Below are 21431 nucleotides of genomic sequence, written 5' to 3' on the forward strand. Positions count from 1 at the left end.
TGTTCTGTCATTGACCCCTTCAGCAGCAGTAGGTCTTTGATTGCTCCTGAGGATGCTTGTCATACAGTTTGTGAATGGAGGTTTGACAGATAACATTACTGCCTTTGAAGGGCTTGATAATGGCAAGTATCTTTCATCTTCCGTCTGCTTTCAATTAGATTGCTGACAATGTGAAACTGACAAGAAGATGACCTTATTCAAGACGCAGACTTAATTTTAGAGACTGCTACTGAAATCCATCACTCAACAGCCACCAAGGAATCGAATATACATTTGCAGTATTGCCTGGAGGTTGTCTGCATTTGTCCCTGTTTTTTGGAAAAAGCTTGCCAAAGTCAGATTAATAAAAGGCTAAGCTTGAATTTGAAAGTTTGAATGAGCAGTTTTAAGAAAGACTGAATTTCATTTTATTACACTTTATAAAAAATGTACATACATTCTTTATGATGCCATAATGGTGCATTACTAAATTAAAACATTCACAATAAAATGTAATTCAACTCATCTTCTTTCATACTCCTATTCATGAATCTAAAGACTTTTTTTCGGTTGGCACACTCTCAGCTAAATTGCTGCCTTACTGCAGAGTGAACTCTGGCTTCCTCCCAAATCCAAAAAGAAAAATAAATAAAAACTTCATAAAAAATGCAAGTTAATCAAATGTAATCTCTAAATGTTTTAAATATTTGCCATTTACTGAGGCCATAAGAACCATTATGTTTGTTTGTCTCAAATCTTCTCTTCCCAGATTCAATTTGCCTCTCAAGGTCAAATGCTTTAGCCTACTTCACATTAACTTGTAACAGTTGTATTAAAATCCTACGCTCACAACAGAAGCATATGCGACCTCAAAACAAGGACATAATCCACCTCATCCACGATGATGATGATAAACGGCATGCATGCGCTGTGCATCTGTGATGAGCTGGTCAATGGCCAGGCCTGTCGTCGCTGTTATTGGATGGAAGTGGGTTAAGGGGAGAAAGGGTAGTGTGTCATTGGTGAAAGTGAAAAAAGGGGGGTTGTTTACCATTGTGGTGAGGATGTACTTGTAGAAGGCTGACGTCATGCCTAATTCTGAGGCCTAGAGAGAGGAAAAAACAGCAGTTGTTGTAATTGTAAGTCATACTACTGAGTTGAGTCATATTTAGTCATGCCAGGTATCTGTTTTTCAGTTGTGTTGAATATAAAAGTCTAAAACAACAAATCAGGTATTTAAAATCCAATTTAAACTTGGCAAAAAACTAAATTTAAGTATTTAGAAAAGATATACTTTAAATATGCAAGATTTTTTCCCCACTTAAACACAACAAATGTAATTTAAAAAAACGCAAGAAAATAAATTCATATTATATATACTGTAAATATACAAGATTTGTTTAAAAAACATGAATTCAGAAAAATCTAAATACAGTAATTTTGATTTCTACCTTTTGGACCCTATATGAGCACACATACCTTCTTTAGTATTAGTATTGACACAGATGCATTGGCATCAATGATAATAGTCGCAACTTTGTCATCACGGATTTCTTTCAGCAGGGGGGTGGGGTCCAAATTTTCATCAAGCATTCTGACTGAGAGTGTTTCCCGGGATATGAGGAAGTGACGCACAAGCTCCTCCAATCGCAGCAGGCCTGAGATGTAGCATAAAACCCCATTATAGCATTATACAACTCATTTGGGCAAGCACGTTAAAAAAACATTGTCAACATATATTCCTGGGAGTTTGTGAAAAATTTGTTAAACTCATAAACATTATTAGATTTTTTTTTCAATGACTGTATATCAGAATGGGCATTCAGCATAAATATGTAAGGTTGTGATAAAAAAAAAAAAAATGTCATTTAACCATCTAAAACCTTTTAACAACTTCCATAAACTGTCAATTGCTGTAAACCTTACCTTTCTTCCACCCTGCTCCTTCGTATTAAAGTCACTGACTATCGAATTAAGTGACTTTGAGAGCCAATAAAGTTAATTCCGTATGTACATAAATTTGTGCTCTAAGCCACCACAAAATCCATTTGGTGGCTCCATTGATTTTGGAGTGCAGTCAACAAGATGCATGGCTAATGATAACAGCAGGGTGAAGTGATGAAAGAGTACTTTCTCAAAAAAACAAACACAAACACCATGTATCCATGCTCTCACACACATCCACATCAGTAAGGAACCAATGTGTAGATGAGCACATCCATGCATGCTAATGCACACAGAGAACTCAAACCAAACGCCTGTATCTTAAACAGACAAACCCTCACTTTCACTTGCACATGAGCACAGACTGTGATAATTATATTGAAAGGGATGGGATAAGTGCAGATATGCAAACAGCAGTAAACAGTGGTGCATAAAACCAAAGCACCATTACCCAGACTATACCAATCAAGCGAGAGCTGTTCGCATCAGCAAGTCACGAGAGATCAACGTGCAGTCAGCATCGTAACGGCTCACATACGTTTCACTCTAGTGCGCTAACTACTTCTCATTAAGCTGAGTCAACAAAGTAGAACAAATACAATTAATATTTCTTCTTGTTTGCTTGCTTGTTGACACAGTCCTTAATGTGATGTCACTCAGATCAGAGGGAATCTGGATAGCTATACTCATCTGAAAAACATATTTTTCAGTGACAATCATCTGACATCACCTGAAAGCCAGATGTGCTTTTTAATTAAGAAGTACTCAAGTGTTTCAAATCCCTTCAGCCGTGACTATATTAACAGTTAAACATGGTTATACATATGGTAAAACCCCATACTATTGTTTTTATTTATTCTACTTTTATTCATTATGTATTTTTCTTCAGTTTTAGATGAATGGAAAATATTGCAAACAAAATTTGGATTCATGTTGCTTATAGACGCACTATGAACTAATGCGTGTGTGCTAACTGCTAATCCACAAAACCAACATGTTTGTTGAACATAATGTCATTTTATCATTATCATGCAGAAAAATGAATCCACATGTATAAAGCTAATAAGAGGTTTAATCTTATAAAAACATGTAATTTGCTGAAGCGGTGGCATAGACATTAATAACATCATATACGAGGCACAAAGTCTAAGGATAATGCACTTGTGTTAAAAATAAAATGAATTGCTGCGTGAATCGGCTACTGTGAAATGAATTATAAAGGGTACTGTGCACAATGAATGGTTCAGTGTGATCTATAACAGCAGAAAGACAGAACGGCCGGTTCATAGTTGACCGTGTCTGCGTTTTCCCTGCAGACTTACACTCTGCTTTGGCACAAATCAAGCTGGCCGTCGGGTAACTGAAAGAGCGCAGGATGGCACCGATGGCCAAGCTTAAGTCCTCGTTGCTAGGATACAGCGTCACTGAGGCAAAGCGCAGATATGGCAAGCGCGGAGTCTCCTCTGGACCAATCTTGATGTGAGGGATCTGAGAAGAACAGACCAGAAGAAGAAGGAAGATTTAGAAGAATAGATTGTGGGATTGATTAACATGGGGTTTTCCATGGCTGTTGGTAATATCTAAAGCAGTGTTTTTTAATCTTGGTCTCAGGGGACCAACAGCACTGTACATTCAGAACATCAGCTGGTTAAGCAGCAGCTCCATTAACTAACCTGAACATGTGATGTTTTTAAATAAATTAAAATAGAAAACAGCTATTTTAAATTGTAATAAGATTTCACACTTTTACATTTTTTGTATTAAGTAAATGCAGCTATGTTGAGCATAAGAATCTTCTTTAAAAGAAAAAAAACAAATCCAATATTGATTGTCAATAAAAATGCTAATCCAATCCAAAAAAAACTATGTAATGTAAATCTATGTTTTTTTTTTAAAGTAATCATTACCGCTGTGTACAAATTATCTGTTATATTTATTAAAAAATATATTTTTATATATTTTTAATTTGAGTGTTGATTATTATAGTTACAAATAAATAGTAATTGAATGTAAGTTTGGACTCTGTTGTTAATTGTAACCTTAAAGGGTTACTCCACCCCAAAATTAAAATTGTGTCATTAATCACTTACCCCCATGTCGTTCCAAACCTGTAAAAGCTTCATTCGTCTTCGGAACACAATTTAAGATATTTTGGACGAAAACCTGGAGGCTTGTGACTGTCCAATAGACAGCCAAGTAAGTTACACTGTCAAGGTCCAGAAAAATATGAAAGACATCGTCAGAACAGTCCATCTGCCATCAGTGATTCAACCGTGACGTTATGAAGCGACGAGAATACTTTTTGTAAGTGAAGAAAAAAATAATAATGACTTAAACGCCACCATCCTTGTGGCATGGCTGATACAGAAGAGCATACGCAGCATACGGTGATATGGAGAGACACAGAGGAGACTGTTGACAAAGGAATTGTTGAAGTTGTTATTTTAGTTTTCTTCGCTTATAGAAAGTATTCTCGTTGCTTCATAATGTTACAGTTGAATTACTGATGGCAGATGGACTATTCTGACAATGTCTTTCATATTTTTCTGGACCTTTACTTACCTTTTTATTTACTTGGCAGTCTATGGGACAGTCACAGGCCTCCCGGTTTTCATCCAAAATATCTTAAATTGTGTTCCGAAGATGAACAAAGCTTTTATGGGTTTGGAACGACATGGGGGTAAGTGATTAATGACAACATTTTCATTTTGGGGTGGAATATCCGTTTAATGTATAAGGGCTTCCTATAGTTTAGAGCAGTAGTAGTATATTTTTATCCCTACGAATACATATTGTCAAAACTGAGGTATGTACCGAACTGCCATGTTTGTGTACCCCGTTACACCCCTAATATATATATATATTTCTGTCAAATAAATTCATCAAACTCACTACATTTGGTTGCAATCCTTTTTTCTTTTTTTTGTTCCTACAGAAGCATGATTGAACATCCCTTGTGTAACAGTAACATCACCATTAAATCCTTTCTTTTTTATTGAAAGTAGACATAAAAGACAGTAGGAAAACAAAAGAAATACACCAAAGACAAACATACGGACAAACATGCAATGTGTTGTGCAGCAATACTCCCCAGCCTCCTAATACATGTGAGAAGAAAACATTTGTATAAACAATAATAATAATAACATTAGTAGTAGTGATAATAATAATAATAATAATATATTATGCAGATCCAGTATGCACATTGCTATTATTGATGATAATAAAAAGAAAAATATATGTAGAGAACAAGAAGAGAGTAAGAAACATTTTTTCCATTTGAATAAATTGCATGGTTGAATTCTACGTGCACCAATGACAATAGGGATGTGCGAAGATTCAGATTTTCAAGTTAAATTTGAAATTAAACTTAAAAAGTCTTTTAAATTCGAATTGAATTGAGGTACCAGTCAGAATGTTGAATGTTGCAATTTAAATTAAAAGAAGTAGAATTAAAATTCTAAGCATTTCATATAACTGCAATTTTTACTATAAAATCCATGTTTGGCTAGAATTTAGACTTTTTTGTTAAGATGTTTGCTTAATACTTGTTTAAAAGTTTAACAAATAGTTTAAAAAGTCTTGAGGCCTCAAGGATTTATAGGCCTTACAGACAGAAGCACAGAATGACTGATAGATAATTAGATGATTGTCATTTATTTTCTTTGAAGCTCTGCTTAAAAAATAAACAGCATCGTTTTATTTTTTATTTATTCATTTCCAGGTTTCAATTATATTGAAAATTTGAGATTAAAAGTGCTGACCGCACAGTATAAATATAATGCAATTAAATAACAGTAAATTAGGTGTACACAAAATTACAGAAACTAAATGCACATTCATTTTATGCAATATTAAATTGTTAATTGCTTGAGTGGGCACCAAAACGACCAGATATCGGCCAATTAATCATCCTGGCTGATATATCATTCTACAGTATCTCTCACCGTAAGGAAGGAGAAGAGAGTGAAAATACGGGAAATTAGGTCAGAGGGGAGATGCTTTTCAAGCAGCAAAGCAAAGGCACGCAAGAAATAATGGCCTGTGGCTGAGGAGCAGTGTAAATATATCATTTCAAGAAATGCACAAAAGACATATACGCAAACGCACTTCCTTTCATTCTCACCTCTTTTTCCCCACATATATGACTGACGGTGGATCCAGAAGCAGGACTAGAGGCAGGACCAATGACAGAGACCACTCCCTTTGGCAGGATCTGACACACTGAGAGGGTAAAGATACATTATCAGAAAGAGATGGATAAATAGATGTACCATGAGAGAGAGAGATAGAGAGTGGGGCGATAGAGCAAGACAGTGACTGAATGAGAAAGGGACAGGGTAGAGACAGACAGACATTGCAGTGGGCAGAGAAAAAGCCAACGTCTTGGACACCGTCCAGTTCTGTGTCCTGTTCCTAGATGATATATCAAATTAGGAGTCAATGCAAAGCTCTTTTTGATTAATTACATCAATAAGCACAACACAGATTTATGCTCTGCCTACAGGAGATTGCTGCTCTAATTCTACAGAAGAACGAGGGGGAGAGAGAGCACACGGTGTATATTTAGATGAAAAGATTTTTTTCTTGCCTGCTTTTGAACTGTGTTGCATGTAAATGTTCAGGGCACTGTGCATGTGTTACATGGGTATGTAATTCATTTCGCATCAAATGAATTTTTTTTTATCCTGTAACATTTACATGCTGTGAGTGTGTGTTATCGGTCCAGTTCAGTCCAATGGTTAAAGCAAACTTGAATTAAACATTGACTCAATTTTTTTTTCTTTACCCGTGTTGTTGGCTTTATTGTGCACTCCTCAGCAGTACATATTCTAAAGAAAAAAATGTTTTTTTTTTCAAAATGTAATAATGTTAACCAATAAATATTACTTATAAATGTTAAATAAAAAAAAATTATTTAAGCATTGCTTTAAATTACTGTTGCAGGTAATCAGCATTAAATCTTGCGAGTAGTTAATTTAAATTTGTTTACAATATCAGTAATAATAATAATAATTTAACTATTAATTGATAATAATTAGTACTGTATATTAATTAAATATACATTTGAAAAAGAAATCATCCTTACTTGACCTTGAACCTTGGCTTTCTATTCAAAAAGCATCCTCTAAACTCCATTCTGTTATGGAAGGCCCACTTTTTTAATACAGTCAAATAATTGGAAAGTAAAAAATAATAACAATAGTAATTTTGTAGATGGGTCATTATCACCATAGAGTGCCTTTCAACCCTCACAATACTCATAAATGTTGGTTTAAATTTCCCATTCGCTTTATGTCATGTCATAAATAGTAGACACTCAACTACTATAGAAACATGTTAGCTGAGCTCCCACACATTTTTTTTTTCTTTTTTTTAGATAATTATGGGCCATTATTCCAAGCATAAACCATAAGATATGTCCACCCTGTCAGGGAAATATGTAATACTGCTAAATACATTTTTATTGCAATATTAAGATGTAAATTATATTTTCTGAAAGGTATGATGTCCCTTTTCTAAACAGGGTTGTTTGTTTGCTTTCAAATTCTAAATACATAAAAGATTTTATGTAAACCATGTGTTTTCAAAGAAAATCATACAATTCGCACATGTATCTTTTCTTATTTGGATTTGTGATATTTGGATGCAGTTTTTTGTTTGCATATCATTGCCCCCACACCTAGCTATTGAACACACTGGATTATATAGATATGATTGAATTATTATTTAAAATATTATTGTAAAATATCAAGACGACAGGGTGGACCAGCACATGACGGGGTGGACACATAAAGCAGAACACACAAAGCATGACAAAATATGACAATGGAACATTTTTCAACTTCGAAAAAATAATAATAATAATAATAATAAATATAAGTACATTTTTAATCACACTGATATACCCCCCCCCCCCCCCCCCCCCCCCCCCCACCCCCCCCAAAAAAAAAATTATTTTAGTTTTTTAGCAATATTAACTACAAATGAATGCTATGTCCACCCTGTCATGTGTATTTCAACCCTATCGAGTCTAAGCGGCCAACAGGGTGGACATTTTGGAACAAAGACAGGGTGGACATTTTGAGCTTCAGTTAGCAAATTAACTTACAACAAACTGTGACTAGCTCAAATAGTTAGTATGGTTTTTGAAGAGAATTTGGTATATTTAAACTTACATATTTAAAAAAATATTGTATTCTTATCACCTCTAGCATATTTTATGCCGACAGGGTGGACATGTTAAGCTTTTTGCAAAGCAAGTAAGCAAACTTAAACTAAGAAAATTTCTCAGTTGAAAAGCCACCAACTTACTCACCTCAGCCGTTGAAATTCCCGCCACTTAAGAGACAAAAAAATCTGTTGTCCAGATGTCACTAAAGGGGATGGCCTTTTCTTAAAGGGGCGGATTCCCCAATACGACAGGGTAGACAACCATTCAAGGGACATGGACAAACTCTTCTTTTTTTTATTAAATAAAAATATTGTTTTTATTACCAAATGATCAATGCACTCAAATTGAATAATCTCTTGTTTAACAAAATATTAATAGGTGAACATTTTTCTTTTTTTTTATGATTTGACAATATTCTACTATCATTCGAATTTAATGAGCAGTGCATGGGACATAGCAAAATAACACGCATCCCCTTACACAAAACTAAAAAAAATCTAGAAAATGTATCTAAAGAGCCAAGTAACGCTTTTGTTATGAATATAAAAACTTAGCCTAATATAACACACCCTTTCATAGTCATTTTTATGTAAAGTTATCATGGCAAACGAGTTATGCACGGGACACCAAAAGGCACCCTACAGTGATATTGACCCAGATAACTCAGCATTCAATCTTGCCAATGTTTAATTTAATTCTGGTTAACAAAAATAGAATATAACAGCAAATAACAATACATTACAAAAAGAAGTCTTCCAAACTTGACTTTTCATCATCAACCTTGACTTTCCATTCAAAAGCATCCTCTAAAATGCCCACTTTTCTTAATCCAATAAAATCCTGTCCCAGTCTACAATTTGTTATTGCTGGATTTTCATTCAAGCTGTTGAGGTTTCATTCAAAATACTTCACATTACAGAAGTAAAATTGTGAATGCTGTTTGATGTGGGTATCAGTATGTGTGTGTAGTCATTTTGTTGGACTCACTTGTGTCTGTAGTCTCATACTGAGAGTCTCTCTGCAGCTCAAAGATGTCGACCTCCACACGGGCTCGTGCCGGGCCCTCCATCACACTGTTGATGTTTTCTCGGGCCAGAGCCAATGCCAACCGCTCTCCACGTCCACACGCTGACTGATCATCTAAAATAGCAGCTGAAGAGGAACAGAAAAAGCTCTGTGTTTTGTTTCCCCTCTGGAATTTAATTGAGTTTTCTGATGTTGAGGATTGAAGTTGCATTTGTTATTGCAAAAAGATGGAGTTACTCATCATGATTGAACAGAAACAAGTTTGCAATGAATGTCGCATGTTGTGATTTTAACTGATTAGATTGTGCTATTGAGCGCATTTTCTTTGGAGGCTTGCCAGAGATTAATTGACGCTTTATTGTTCGCAATAATCAAGATGAACATGCTGATGCTTGAAGCAATCAGTCACATGCTGGGAAGCAACAACCAAGTACAAGCCACTTTGAAAAAGGCTCCTGCTTGAATCCGATAATACTGCCTAATTTCGCCTGAACCCTGCTCTGAACGGATTCAAAATGGATTAATCTTATTTTTGATAAATCAACAAAAAAATAGAAGCAAAACGATCCTAACACACATATCTGAGATTATTGCTTCACTCTCACTGTTCTGCATAACAGGTGTTTCGTTAAAAAAGATTATTTCATCAGAAGATGCGTTTAAAATATTAAATTAAGAACAAGCTTTGTAGTCACTATAAATGTGGGCTTCACTTTGATGCTTGCTACCTCCATTACAAGGAAAACATTTGGGTTATCAGGAGACACTACTGCTGCTTATTCCAAGTAAAAAGTGTTTTTATTTTTCACATGATCTCTATAGATGAAGCTGGAAGAACTGAGGCAGAATTTGACCTTCTAATGGGTAGAAAGTGGATGAGGTTAATGCCGCAGTTGCATAGGTGAAGACCAGTAGGACTCTTACTATTATCCCTGACTATTAATCTTTCCAACACAGTTTGTGCTGCTGACATGAATGAATCTTCACTGGGTACATGATAAAACAGGCAAGATGATCCCATAGTTTTGACTTGGACCAGTAAAGCAATCACACCCTAGAAACAGAGAGACGATGTGAAGATGCAATTTTGTGTGTTTTGTATCAGGAAGTGGTGGACTCACCCATCCTGACGGCTGCAAGAGTGGGTGCCTGGCTGTGAGAGGACGGGGCCATGGTCAGCAGAAGCAACAGCAGGAGGATGAAGAGGAGGTGAATCGACAGCAGCAGCGCTGGCAGAGCCGGCATCTTCCACTGCTCCTCATGGAGAAAGGTCGTCTGGCTGCCTGCACCGCCACCTGGAGGGCAGGTACATAAATATGCACGAGAAGTCATCCACTTACATACAGAATTAAGAAAGAAACTAAGGATGCATGGTATTAAATCAGATATCGAAAAGCAGGTAATCATTTTCATGTTATAGCCAGTAACCAATAATGGGCTGATATTAAAATTCTATTATGCCTAAATACATAATATTTTGGCTATATAAAAATTATATACAAATACTAAAATATTAAATTGTCATGTTAAATGTTACCAGTGAATTTCGACATCACAACATTATTAATGTACTATATGAAAAATGCTGATTTGTTTTGAGAGATACAAAAAGGAAAGGGGCAGTGTCAGCATTTCTTTCGATATGTTAAAGGTACTGCATAGTTCACCAAAAAGGTTCACACCAGCCATAGTTCACCCTCAGGCCATCTAAGATGTAATGGTGTGTAAATTAATAGCAAATTTTCATTTAAGGTGAACTTTTGCTTAACAGAGAAGACGAAGCAAGGTGAGATCAGACAAAAGTATTTCTCACACTTTGAATTAGTCACAAAATAAAATTATGTATAATTACCAAGATTACACCAAGATTCAAAAAAAATAATTATATATATATATATATATATATATATATATATATATATATATAGAGAGAGAGAGAGAGAGAGAGAGAGAGAGAGAGAGAGAGAGAGAGAGAGAGAGAGAGAGAGAGAGAGAGAGAGAAGAAAAGATAACTAGATGGTTGAAGTTGAATTAAACATGCAACATTTTAACATTATTCAGTGCAAACATGCAACATAGTGAGGTCATGTGAAAACAATTCTTCCAGCCACCGCATTGAATAATGCATACTATTGAAAAAAAAACTGCATACAGTATATAATGCACAAATTTCAGTAAGCAGCTATTATTCCATTCCAAACATAGTCCTTGATTTTGTTTTAACTGTTGTCCATACCACTCTGTCCATGTGTTGCATCACCCACTTAAGCTATTAAAGGTTTCCTTGTTGACAATTTTGGTTTGCAAGCAGCACAAACATGCTACTTTTAAACATAATATGCCTGCTTTTTCAATGCCCTTCACTAACACACACAACACGGGTAAATATTCCCATCCACACAGCAAGAAACAAGATATACCAAAATGCCTGTTACTTGTCCCCGCGCTGTAATATAAGCCATACACAAGATGCTGGGGATATGATGTGATAAAATATTCAGGAGTGTTGCCAAAGTGTACATTGCTGTTTATTAGCACCTGAAAACATATTTGCAGCAGTTGCAGTGACTTGCTGAGGTTGTTAACTAGAAACTGAAAACCACATTTTTAAAACCATGATGGATGATTCAAAATGGTCATTTTGACAGATAAATATTAAAGTATCTGGTCTGTTGTGTTTCTATACTTTCCATTGATTCACAAAGTAATTCTGGGATGCTATATATTTTACTGAAGAATAACATGAGCTTACTATGACTGGTTTTCCAAATTTTTCAAGCAAGGAGGAAAGTGTATGTATGCAAGCATAAAAATAAACACTGACCATTCAATTCATATGTGTTCAGGTCACTATAGACCTAAACAGGACTGATATAGGCCTAAATTATTACTGTGCATGAATAAAATACCATGTGCATGATATTTCACATACGCTGCTCACAGATAAAGCAATCTCAGAAGAGGTGTGTAATTCATGTGTGGAAAAATGAGCACGTATACGAATGAAACAGTAAACGAATTACCAGGGAAATCAAACATGTACAAAAACAGACAGAAATTTTACAACCCAGTCCGTCAATGTGATGTATAATAATTATTTGTACCGCAAACTCGGCACAGGCCGCATGCTGCGATATAAAACAGTTCACCACAAGAAAACCCACAACAGAATACAGAGATGCCGAGAGAATTGAATGCAGCCAGAAGAAACAGACTCAGAAATGGCTTTGGGAGACAAAGAGGAGAGCGAGAAAGATTGAACGCTTGACGAATGCAGCATAATAGAGCCAGAAAGACTGTGGTCTGCTGTGTGTGTGTGTGTGTGTGTGTGTATGCATGTATGGGCCGCACAGAACAGAGACACAAGTCAACCTAAAGATCAAGAGCCTCATCCCTAAAGCCGCCGTCAGTCCTGGGCTGCCTGTGTTTGAGTTTGTCAACAGCTTGATTTGTATTGGCCTTCTCCGGCTCCATGAAGTAAATGTTTATCTTTCCTGCCAATAAGGCCCTTTGAATGAATTCAAATTGAAGTCTGAATGGAACCAAAATGAATTGAGTGAACCAAAAAGGGAGGAGAGGACAGAAGAAAGACAGCTGGGATGAGATAGTGTGCAAGAGAATGCAGAAATAGCTTGGAGAGAAAGATGAAAGTAAACCGAAGGAGATTGTGAGAGGGTAGAGGGTCTGAAGAAAAAGAAAGTATTAACACACACAAGTAAATACCACATGAGGCGACAGCATGCTGAATGGGCAGAAATTCAAGCTTGGCTGTTTCAGTTATTTAACTGTTAGCTTTCCCATCCTTCTGCATTGAATTTAAAAGTCAATGTAATTGCCTGCAGGCTCGCCTAATCAATGAAGCTCTGCTTTTGCTCTCTATAACAATATATAATGTGTTTAACACATCCTAAGACTGATGCATGGACATTCACACCTTGTTAACCTTTACAAATCTCAACAGTGACAACCATTTTCTTGGCCCAGTGGCCTGGGTTCCAGAAGCCATTTTCCTTTTGTTAATTATGAAGTATCACATAAGCTGTTGTACAAAAAATCAATGTGGCTGATGTAGGCCTTCAAACACAGAAGCTCAATTAAAAAACAATCAAATTTTAATAAAAATGAATTCAGTAAAACTACACCAAAAGCTTTAATAAAAATATAAAACATGCAAAAAAAGACTCCATGCTACAATCGTTATAGTATATGTATGTGTGTGTGTGTGACTCTGGCTGTGAAAATCCAGCTAAAGTTTTTTTTTTTTTTTTTTTGTACTATTCTCTACATAAAATCATACTTCACAAGCTAAAGAACATTTTGTGAAAATGTAACATTGATATCTTTCCTATTGACTGAGGCCATGCCAAAGATTGAATTGTACTGAAATTAATGGTTGAAATCAAACTTGGATGCTTGTTATCTTATAATTAGATTTTCAGACAGTGTCACATATACTATATTATTATTTTGAAAGATTGTTTTAAATTGTTAGTTAAATTGTTTTAACAATGTCAAAATAAAATTTTTATTAATTAAAATTTAAAAAATAAAAACTTTAAAGTCCCTATTAAATTAAAATTGAAGTTTTTTTCTTTTAGTATGAATATGTTATCCTTAAGGTTATCTAAGACATGTTTTCCAAAACAACGCCAAAATTCGCATTTAGAAAATATAAGAATTCAAAACTTAAAGTTTCTCACTTCCACCAGTTTGGATCAATGATTTTGATGACATCACATCACCCTGCACCCTGCTTTTCAACTTCTCAAACATTCTGTCCAATCAAATGCTCTCTAGAATCTAATCTATTAGAATATGGCTGTCATAAGCTGTCAAATGTGGCTTTACCGAGCTCAATGGCTCTAGCCTGAGCTGATATAAATGAAACACTATTGACTATTTTGATAAAGGGGGTGGAGCTGCTCAATATATCCCTGCCATGTCTTCCTGTATCAGTTGAAATTACATCACTACATACTGTAGAATAAAGCTGTGTGTTTCAAGCCACTTCAGTGGACATTTAACATTAAAACATCCCATATTAACTAACCTGTAAAAGCATCAAATCTGCTGTTAAACACTTTTGCTATTAAAGCATTTATCCTTTTTTTAATAACCTGAAAGCTCATATTAAATCTCCATGACATTTGAATGGTATTTTAGCTTCAGAAACCCATCTGGAACAATGTACATATGACTAGAAACAAATCCTGTTCTTAGATGGGTGTATGACAAATGCTAAGCATCAGGCCAGTGAAAAAGCATAAGCAATTACGTACATCTACTATCCCTGACCTTGCTTCCGGCTTTGCTACCGTTCGGACGTTCTAGCTTACTGCTCTGCGCTTTGCTTCTTATTTCTGTACTTTTCTTCAGATTTTTCTAAGATTTTTCTAAGATTTTTACTTCAGCAGATCAGCACAGTGCTCAAACAACAGATTTTTGGCACAAACACTAAAACTAAAAACTCTTTGGGACTGGAATTATACTACAAAAAGAAGACTTTGCCTCCCACTGCCAGCAGCTTACATTCCGGAGACGGGAAAACAACTGCCTACATTCAAACAGAAGAGAGAGAAAATACCTCCTGTTGAATATACTTGTTGCATAAACTGCTGCAAACTTCTACCAAAGGATTGTGGTTCTTGAAACAAAGTTACTTGCTGGACTTCCAAAACAGGCGGAACACTCAGCAGACCGTCGTCATGGACCCTCTCAGCATACAGCCGGTGAGTCCCATGAATCTTCTGAATCTCAACAGTTTATACCAAGTGTAGAGGAACAAGCCGAAACCTGATCGCCACACTAATCGATGGCACAAACAGGGAGCGAGACCCAAAGGAACACAAGACATCAGATTGTCACGAGTTTCTCGTATTGCTGCTGTAGCATCCTCTACCCCAGATTCGACTATTACAAGACTTGTGAATACAGGTATTCTGCCACCCCCTATACATCTTGAGAACAGATTTGAAGCATTAATGAATGCGGGTGAGGAATCCCCAAATGTGATTAAACATGTATCGGATCAGCCAGCAGCTAACACTGCTACTAACAGGCGCTCAAGGTCGAGCAGACAGCGGCATTCAGCTCAGAGCGCAGCCGAGCCCAGGACTCTGATAGTGGGTGACTCTATTATCAGAAACATCAGTAGCAGGACTACAACAACATGCTGCCTTCCTCAAGCAACGGTTTCTGATGTGAACAAGGAACTTCAGAACATTCTGATGAAGCACAAGACTGCAAATCGAATCATCATCCATGTGGGGAAGAATGATATTCGGAAAGAGCAGTCAGAACTCCTTAAGAAGGACTTCAGTGAACTCTTTGAAACACTTCGAAGACTCAAAGTTCAGTCGTTCATCAGTGGACCACTTCCAGCAAGGGGAACAAATATGTTTTCACGGTTGCTTGGGCTGAACACATGGCTACAAAGATCTTGCAATATAAAAGGAGTAAATTTCATCGACAACTTCAATCTGTTCTGGGGCCATAGACAACTGTTTAAAAAACCGGATGGCCTCCACCCTAACAAACTTGGAGCTAGAGTGCTTAAGGACAATTTCTACTTCTGCTTACGCCATCCTTCAGCAGAGTATGTCAATTCATTCAGCACACACACACACAGGTCCGAGTCATCATGTGGTTGACATATCCCACAAGGACACTGATAACACCATCCAGCCACAACAAGCACTTCTGATGGACACTATCCCGGCTGAGCCCTGCCCACAGAGCTCCTCACAGACAGACTGTGATGTATCAAAACAGATACAAGACTCAGCACCCAAGGACGACCTTCTGGAAAACAGCCAGGGAAGCCAGGACAACATATAACAGTCACTGGAAACACCAGAGACACAGCCCCTCTCACCGGACACATTATCCCTCTCTCCAGCATCTCCACTTCTGTGCTTCTCACAGAAAATGGAGGAATTGGTGTATGCTGGGACTAAACTCTCTCTCACTCATTCGCTGCAAGCCCGCAAATATCACCAAAAAAGCCCAAACCCTCCATCTGCCACCAAAGCCTGTGGGCCCTGCTCCTGTGAGAGCTCTCCGACCGCTGCCACAACGCCAGGGCCCAAACCCTCCATCTGCTGTAGGTGAACCAAAAACAACTGATAGCAGCTCTCAGTGATATGTGTCGGGTCCCCGCTATAATAGCAGCAACATTCACAAATGTTTACAGAACAAGCGGGAACCCAGCGTGCCTGTAGCTTTCTATATTTCAGTTTTATCACGTGATAGAAAGTCTAAGGTCTTTTCAAGCTCAAGGGCAAACTCATCGAATCTGCGACCTATAATGCATCAAACTAAGATTGATATAAAGACACAAAGTACTGCCATCAAGTTGGCATTTTTAAACATTCGCTCACTAAAAAATAAATCATTTCTAATCAATGACTTTATAACACACAAACAATCTGGATTTTATGTTTCTAAATGAAACATGGCTAGAAGACAGCTGCAGTGCAACAGTCCTCAATGAAGCAGCCCCTCCTAACTTTACTTTCATGAGTGTCTGCAGGACTGTTAGGAGAGGTGGAGGTGTAGCTGCTCTATTTAAAGATGTCTATCAATGCAAGCAAGTGTCATTTGGTCAGTACTTGTCTTTTGAATATCTAGGGATTGTACTGAAAGTTGCTCCACGCATTCTGTTTATCATTATTTACAGGCCTCCAAAATACTCTCCAGCCTTTGTTGAAGAGGTCACAGAAATGCTATCAATGATTTCCTCAGAGTTTGACTGTTTTGCTATTGCAGGGGATTTTAATATTCATATAGATAATGCAGAAAACAAAATTACAAAAGAAATGATAACGGTTCTAAACACTTTTGACCTGATTCAGCATGTGCATGGACCCACACACAAAGGTGGACACACTCTAGATTTAATCATCAGTAGGGGTCTAAACATTTCATCCATTGTTATTAAGGACGTAGCACTATCTGATCACTTCTGTATTTTCTTTGATATATTGATCTCTGCTACCAATGAATCTAGATCTGTCTCTGTCAGAAGGAGATGCATTAACGATAACACTAGTGTGCGGTTTATGGAGGCTATATCTCTAACACCAAGCATTTCTGCAGACTCTGTTGATATTCTCCTTGATTCCTTTAACTCAAAAGGTTAAGAATGTTATTGATGATATTGCTCCAATAATAGTCAGTAAGAAAACAAACAGACAGAAATCAGTTTGGAGAAGATCAACAGCAGTTCAGACTATGAAAAGACAATGCAGAAAAGCCGAGCGGATGTGGCGGAAGACGAAACTTGAAATTCACTATAGCATTTATAAAGACAGCCTTCATGCTTTTAATGTAAAACTAGCCACAGCTAGACAAAAGTTCTTCTCAAACCTTATAAACAGTAACTTAAACAACACTCGTACTCTTTTTGCCACTGTTGAGAGACTGACAAACCCCCCAAGTCAGATTCCCAGTGAAATGCTCTCAGTTACCAAATGCAATGAGTTTGCTTCCTTCTTTTCTGAGAAGATCATTAATATCATTAATATCACATCCTCAAGTAATGCAGAGGTCAGACAGATCTGGACGCAATATCAAAAAGATACTATGTCTATTTTTGAAGCAATTGATAGCAAAATTTTGGAAGAAATAGTGCAGCACCTAAAATCGTCAACCTGCGATCTTGACACACTTCCCACATCTTTTTTCAAAAGTGTGCTTAACTGTTTAGAAGCAGATCTCTTAGAAGTGGTGAACGCCTCACTTCTTTCTGGGACATTTCCAAACTCCCTGAAAACTGCAGTTGTAAAGCCCCTCCTGAAAAAGAGCAATCTTGATAACACCATTCTGAGCAATTATAGACCAATATCTAATCTTCCTTTTATAGGCAAAATTATAGAAAAGGTAGTTTTTTAATCAGCTGAACAAATACTTAAACTCAAATGGATACCTGGACAATTTTCAATCTGGTTTTCGACTGCATCACAGCACAGAGACAGCGCTCATTAAGATAATAAATGATATTCGCTTAAATTCTGACTCTGGCAAAATATCAGTGCTGGTATTGCTAGATCTCAGTGCTGCGTTTGACACTGTCGATCATAACATACTACTAGAGAGACTGGAAAACTGGGTCGGGCTTTCTGGGATGGTACTCAAATGGTTCAGGTCATACTTAGAAGGGAGAGGTTATTATGTGAGTCTAGGAGAGCATAAGTCTAAGTGGACGTCCATGACATGCGGAGTCCCACAAGGCTCAATTCTGGCACCGCTCTTGTTTAGCCTGTATATGCTCCCACTAAGTCAGATAATGAGAAAGAACCAAATTGCCTATCACAGCTATGCTGATGATACCCAGATTTACCTAGCCTTATCGCCAAATGACTACAGCCCCATTGACTCCCTCTGCCAATGTATTGATGAAATTAATAGTTGGATGTGCCATAACTTTCTTCAGTTAAACAAGGAAAAAAACTGAAGTTATTGCATTTGGAAACAAAGATGAAGTTTTCAACGTGAATGCATACCTTGACTCAAGGGGACAAACAACTAAAAATCAAGTCAGGAATCTTGGTGTGATTCTGGAGACAGACCTTAGTTTCAGTAGTCATGTCAAAGCAGTAACTAAATCAGCATACTATCATCTAAAAAACATTGCAAGAGATTAGATGTTTTGTTTCCAGTCAAGACTTAGAGAAACTTGTTCATGCCTTTATCACCAGCAGGGTGGACTATTGTAATGGTCTCCTCACCGGCCTTCCCAAAAAGACCATTAGACAGCTGCAGCTCATCCAGAACGCTGCTGCCAGGATTCTGACTAGAACCAGAAAATCTGAGCATATCACACCAGTCCTCAGGTCCTTACACTGGCTTCCAGTTACATTTAGGATTGATTTTAAAGTACTTTTACTCGTTTATAAATCACTCAATGACCTAGGACCAAAATATATTGCAGATATGTTCACTAAATATAAACCTAACAGACCACTCAGATCATTAGGATCGAGTCAGTTAGAAATACCAAGGGTTCACACAAAACAAGGGAAGTCCGCCTTTAGTTACTATGCCGCCCGCAGTTGGAATCAGCTTCCAGACGAGATCAGATGTGCTAAAAACATTAGTCACATTTAAATCTAGACTCAAAAAACTCATCTGTTTAGCTGTGCATTTGTTGAATGAGCAATGTGCGATGTCCGAATTGATTTGCACTGTATTTTTACATATTCACTATATTCTATGTAAAATCATTTTCTATTTTTAAACTGTTTTAAATTCATTTTAAATACGTCAATTTTTAAATCATTTCCAATGTTTTAAAATTGCCTGTTTTTATGTTTTTAAAATTGCTTGTTTTATTTTTGTTATTATTTTTCTTCATGATTATTTTACCTTCTTTTATGTAAAGCACTTTGAATTACCATTGTGTACGAAATGTGCTATATAAATAAACTTGCCTTGCCTTGCCTTGCCTTGCCTTAAAGAAAGTCTTTTTAATGCCGCCTCTAGATGCTTTGTTGAAAATTAAGAAGAACGAAAGGCTCTGACCTTGCTTGGCTTTTGATCGAAGGCAAAGGTAGCATTTAAGACTGTGCTTTTAAAGCTTTTGGGAGTCTTAAGTACCAAGAGGCTCAAACAAAATAAAACTACAAAATTTGTCAGGTATTGAAGAAGATAGGTTTTCAACTAGACTACAGAAAATATTCCGGGCAGACACTGCTCCCATGCTGTCAAATCCAATATCCTAATTCTCACATTACACCTCAAACACTGTCCTGCGGTTTCATTCGGATTTACTTTGGAACAGCCACTCCAAGCCAACTGGCTGTGATCCTTCTTCACAGGCTGTTAGAAGAAGAAAAAAATGTTAAAACAGTGTTCCTAATATGCCTGTCACCCTCACTGTAATGCGTCTCTGTGTTCGGGACATTAACAAGGCTCATCCTGTGAGGTTGAGGCAAATAAAAAGGTTTGTTTGCCTCAGAGGCAGCGGTGGTATGGCATCCGTGCTGCCTCGGATACTATAATGAAGGGATAATCCTCTCATTTAGCCACAGACAGGGGATATATTTCGCTCTCTTTTTGCGATGGGTGAGGTGTGTGTGTATAACGGTGCATAACGCAGCAGCAGAATAAGCATTAAAACACTAGCAAGAAGAAGGGGTAACAGCTTGAAATGATTGGACGTGTGACAGAAATAGACAGAAACACAGTGTCATCTGGACAGAGGGGTTGGTGGCTTGTTGAACGAAAGGGATGATATAAAAATATAAGCCTGGAGCTTTCAAGCTTCAAAAAAGCAAACAATTAAAGCAGTGCATACGGCTTGTGCACTATATGCCAAGTCTTCTGAAGCTATAGACAGACTGAAATGTATACATGGTGACAGAATTTTTGGTTTTTGTTTTTATTTAGTAAAAAAGGAAATTGTTTACAAATCAGATGTGTTTTTTACCATATTTTCCATCTATCTATCTATCTATCTATCTATCTATCTATCTATCTATCTATCTATCTATCTATCTATCTATCTATCTATCTATATATCTATCTATCTAACTATGGGCTGTATATTTTATTATTATGTTTTAGAATGTTTTTTATACTTACCAAGGCTGCATCTATTTGAATAGGGAAAATAGTAATATTGTGAAATATTATTACAATTTAAAAAAAAACTGTTTTCTACATTAATATATTCTAAAATTAAAGTTTAGATGGCAAAGCTGAATTTCAGTCTTTAGCCTTATAATCAAATCTAATCTAATAATAAATTTGGTGCTCAAAAAAAAAAACTAAATAAAAAAAAAAATCATATTATTATCACTGTTGAAAAGAGTTATACTGCTTAATATTTTTGTGAAAAAAAGTGATACATTCTTTTTTAGTAAAATGCTGATTTGGTCTGCATGGAGAGATCTTAATTAAAAGAAAATAAATTGGCGAGTATCTTAACAAGAAGAGACATCAAGAAACAAATATGGGACTATAAGAGGAATAAGTCAAAGAATAAGTTTGTCATTGACCTCGAGAGATAGATTTAGACCCTGCTCATGTTTCAGCAGAGTTCTGCAGTCGGTGCAGACATGGTGTGTGTCTTATTTAGCCAGTGCCTCAGGCTTGAGCTCGTGACCATCATCTCGGGTTGTGAAAGGAGCCATCATCTGTCCCAACACAAAATGACAGTGACTTCACCCTACTTCTTCACTCTCAAGCACTGTTTCTCTCCAGACCTTTTCCTTGTCACCTTCACAAATTATTGGCTCAAGGTTACACATGCCATGCACTCTCCCGCAAACAAGCCCCCTCCAGATGCTAAAAATAAACACCCATG

General features: G+C 36.8%; 1 protein-coding gene across 2 annotated transcripts in view; it reads right to left on the reverse strand.

Moving 5' to 3' along the window:
• Nucleotides 1-21431, reverse strand: part of LOC109092000 (glutamate receptor ionotropic, kainate 5) — a 96939-nt gene that overhangs the window by 33657 nt on the left and 41851 nt on the right. For both annotated transcript variants that reach the window (XM_042745065.1, XM_042745066.1), the window contains exons 4-9: nucleotides 10246-10419; nucleotides 9086-9250; nucleotides 6050-6147; nucleotides 3246-3411; nucleotides 1459-1637; nucleotides 1031-1084 (exon numbers count right to left, since the gene is read on the reverse strand). In XM_042745065.1, the coding sequence (XP_042600999.1) occupies nucleotides 1031-1084; nucleotides 1459-1637; nucleotides 3246-3411; nucleotides 6050-6147; nucleotides 9086-9250; nucleotides 10246-10369 (786 nt within the window). In that variant the 5' untranslated portion in view covers nucleotides 10370-10419. The remainder of the gene's footprint in view (nucleotides 1-1030; nucleotides 1085-1458; nucleotides 1638-3245; nucleotides 3412-6049; nucleotides 6148-9085; nucleotides 9251-10245; nucleotides 10420-21431) is intronic.

This window comes from Cyprinus carpio, chromosome B19 (genome assembly GCF_018340385.1).
Source record: "Cyprinus carpio isolate SPL01 chromosome B19, ASM1834038v1, whole genome shotgun sequence".
Lineage (NCBI taxonomy): Eukaryota > Metazoa > Chordata > Actinopteri > Cypriniformes > Cyprinidae > Cyprinus > Cyprinus carpio.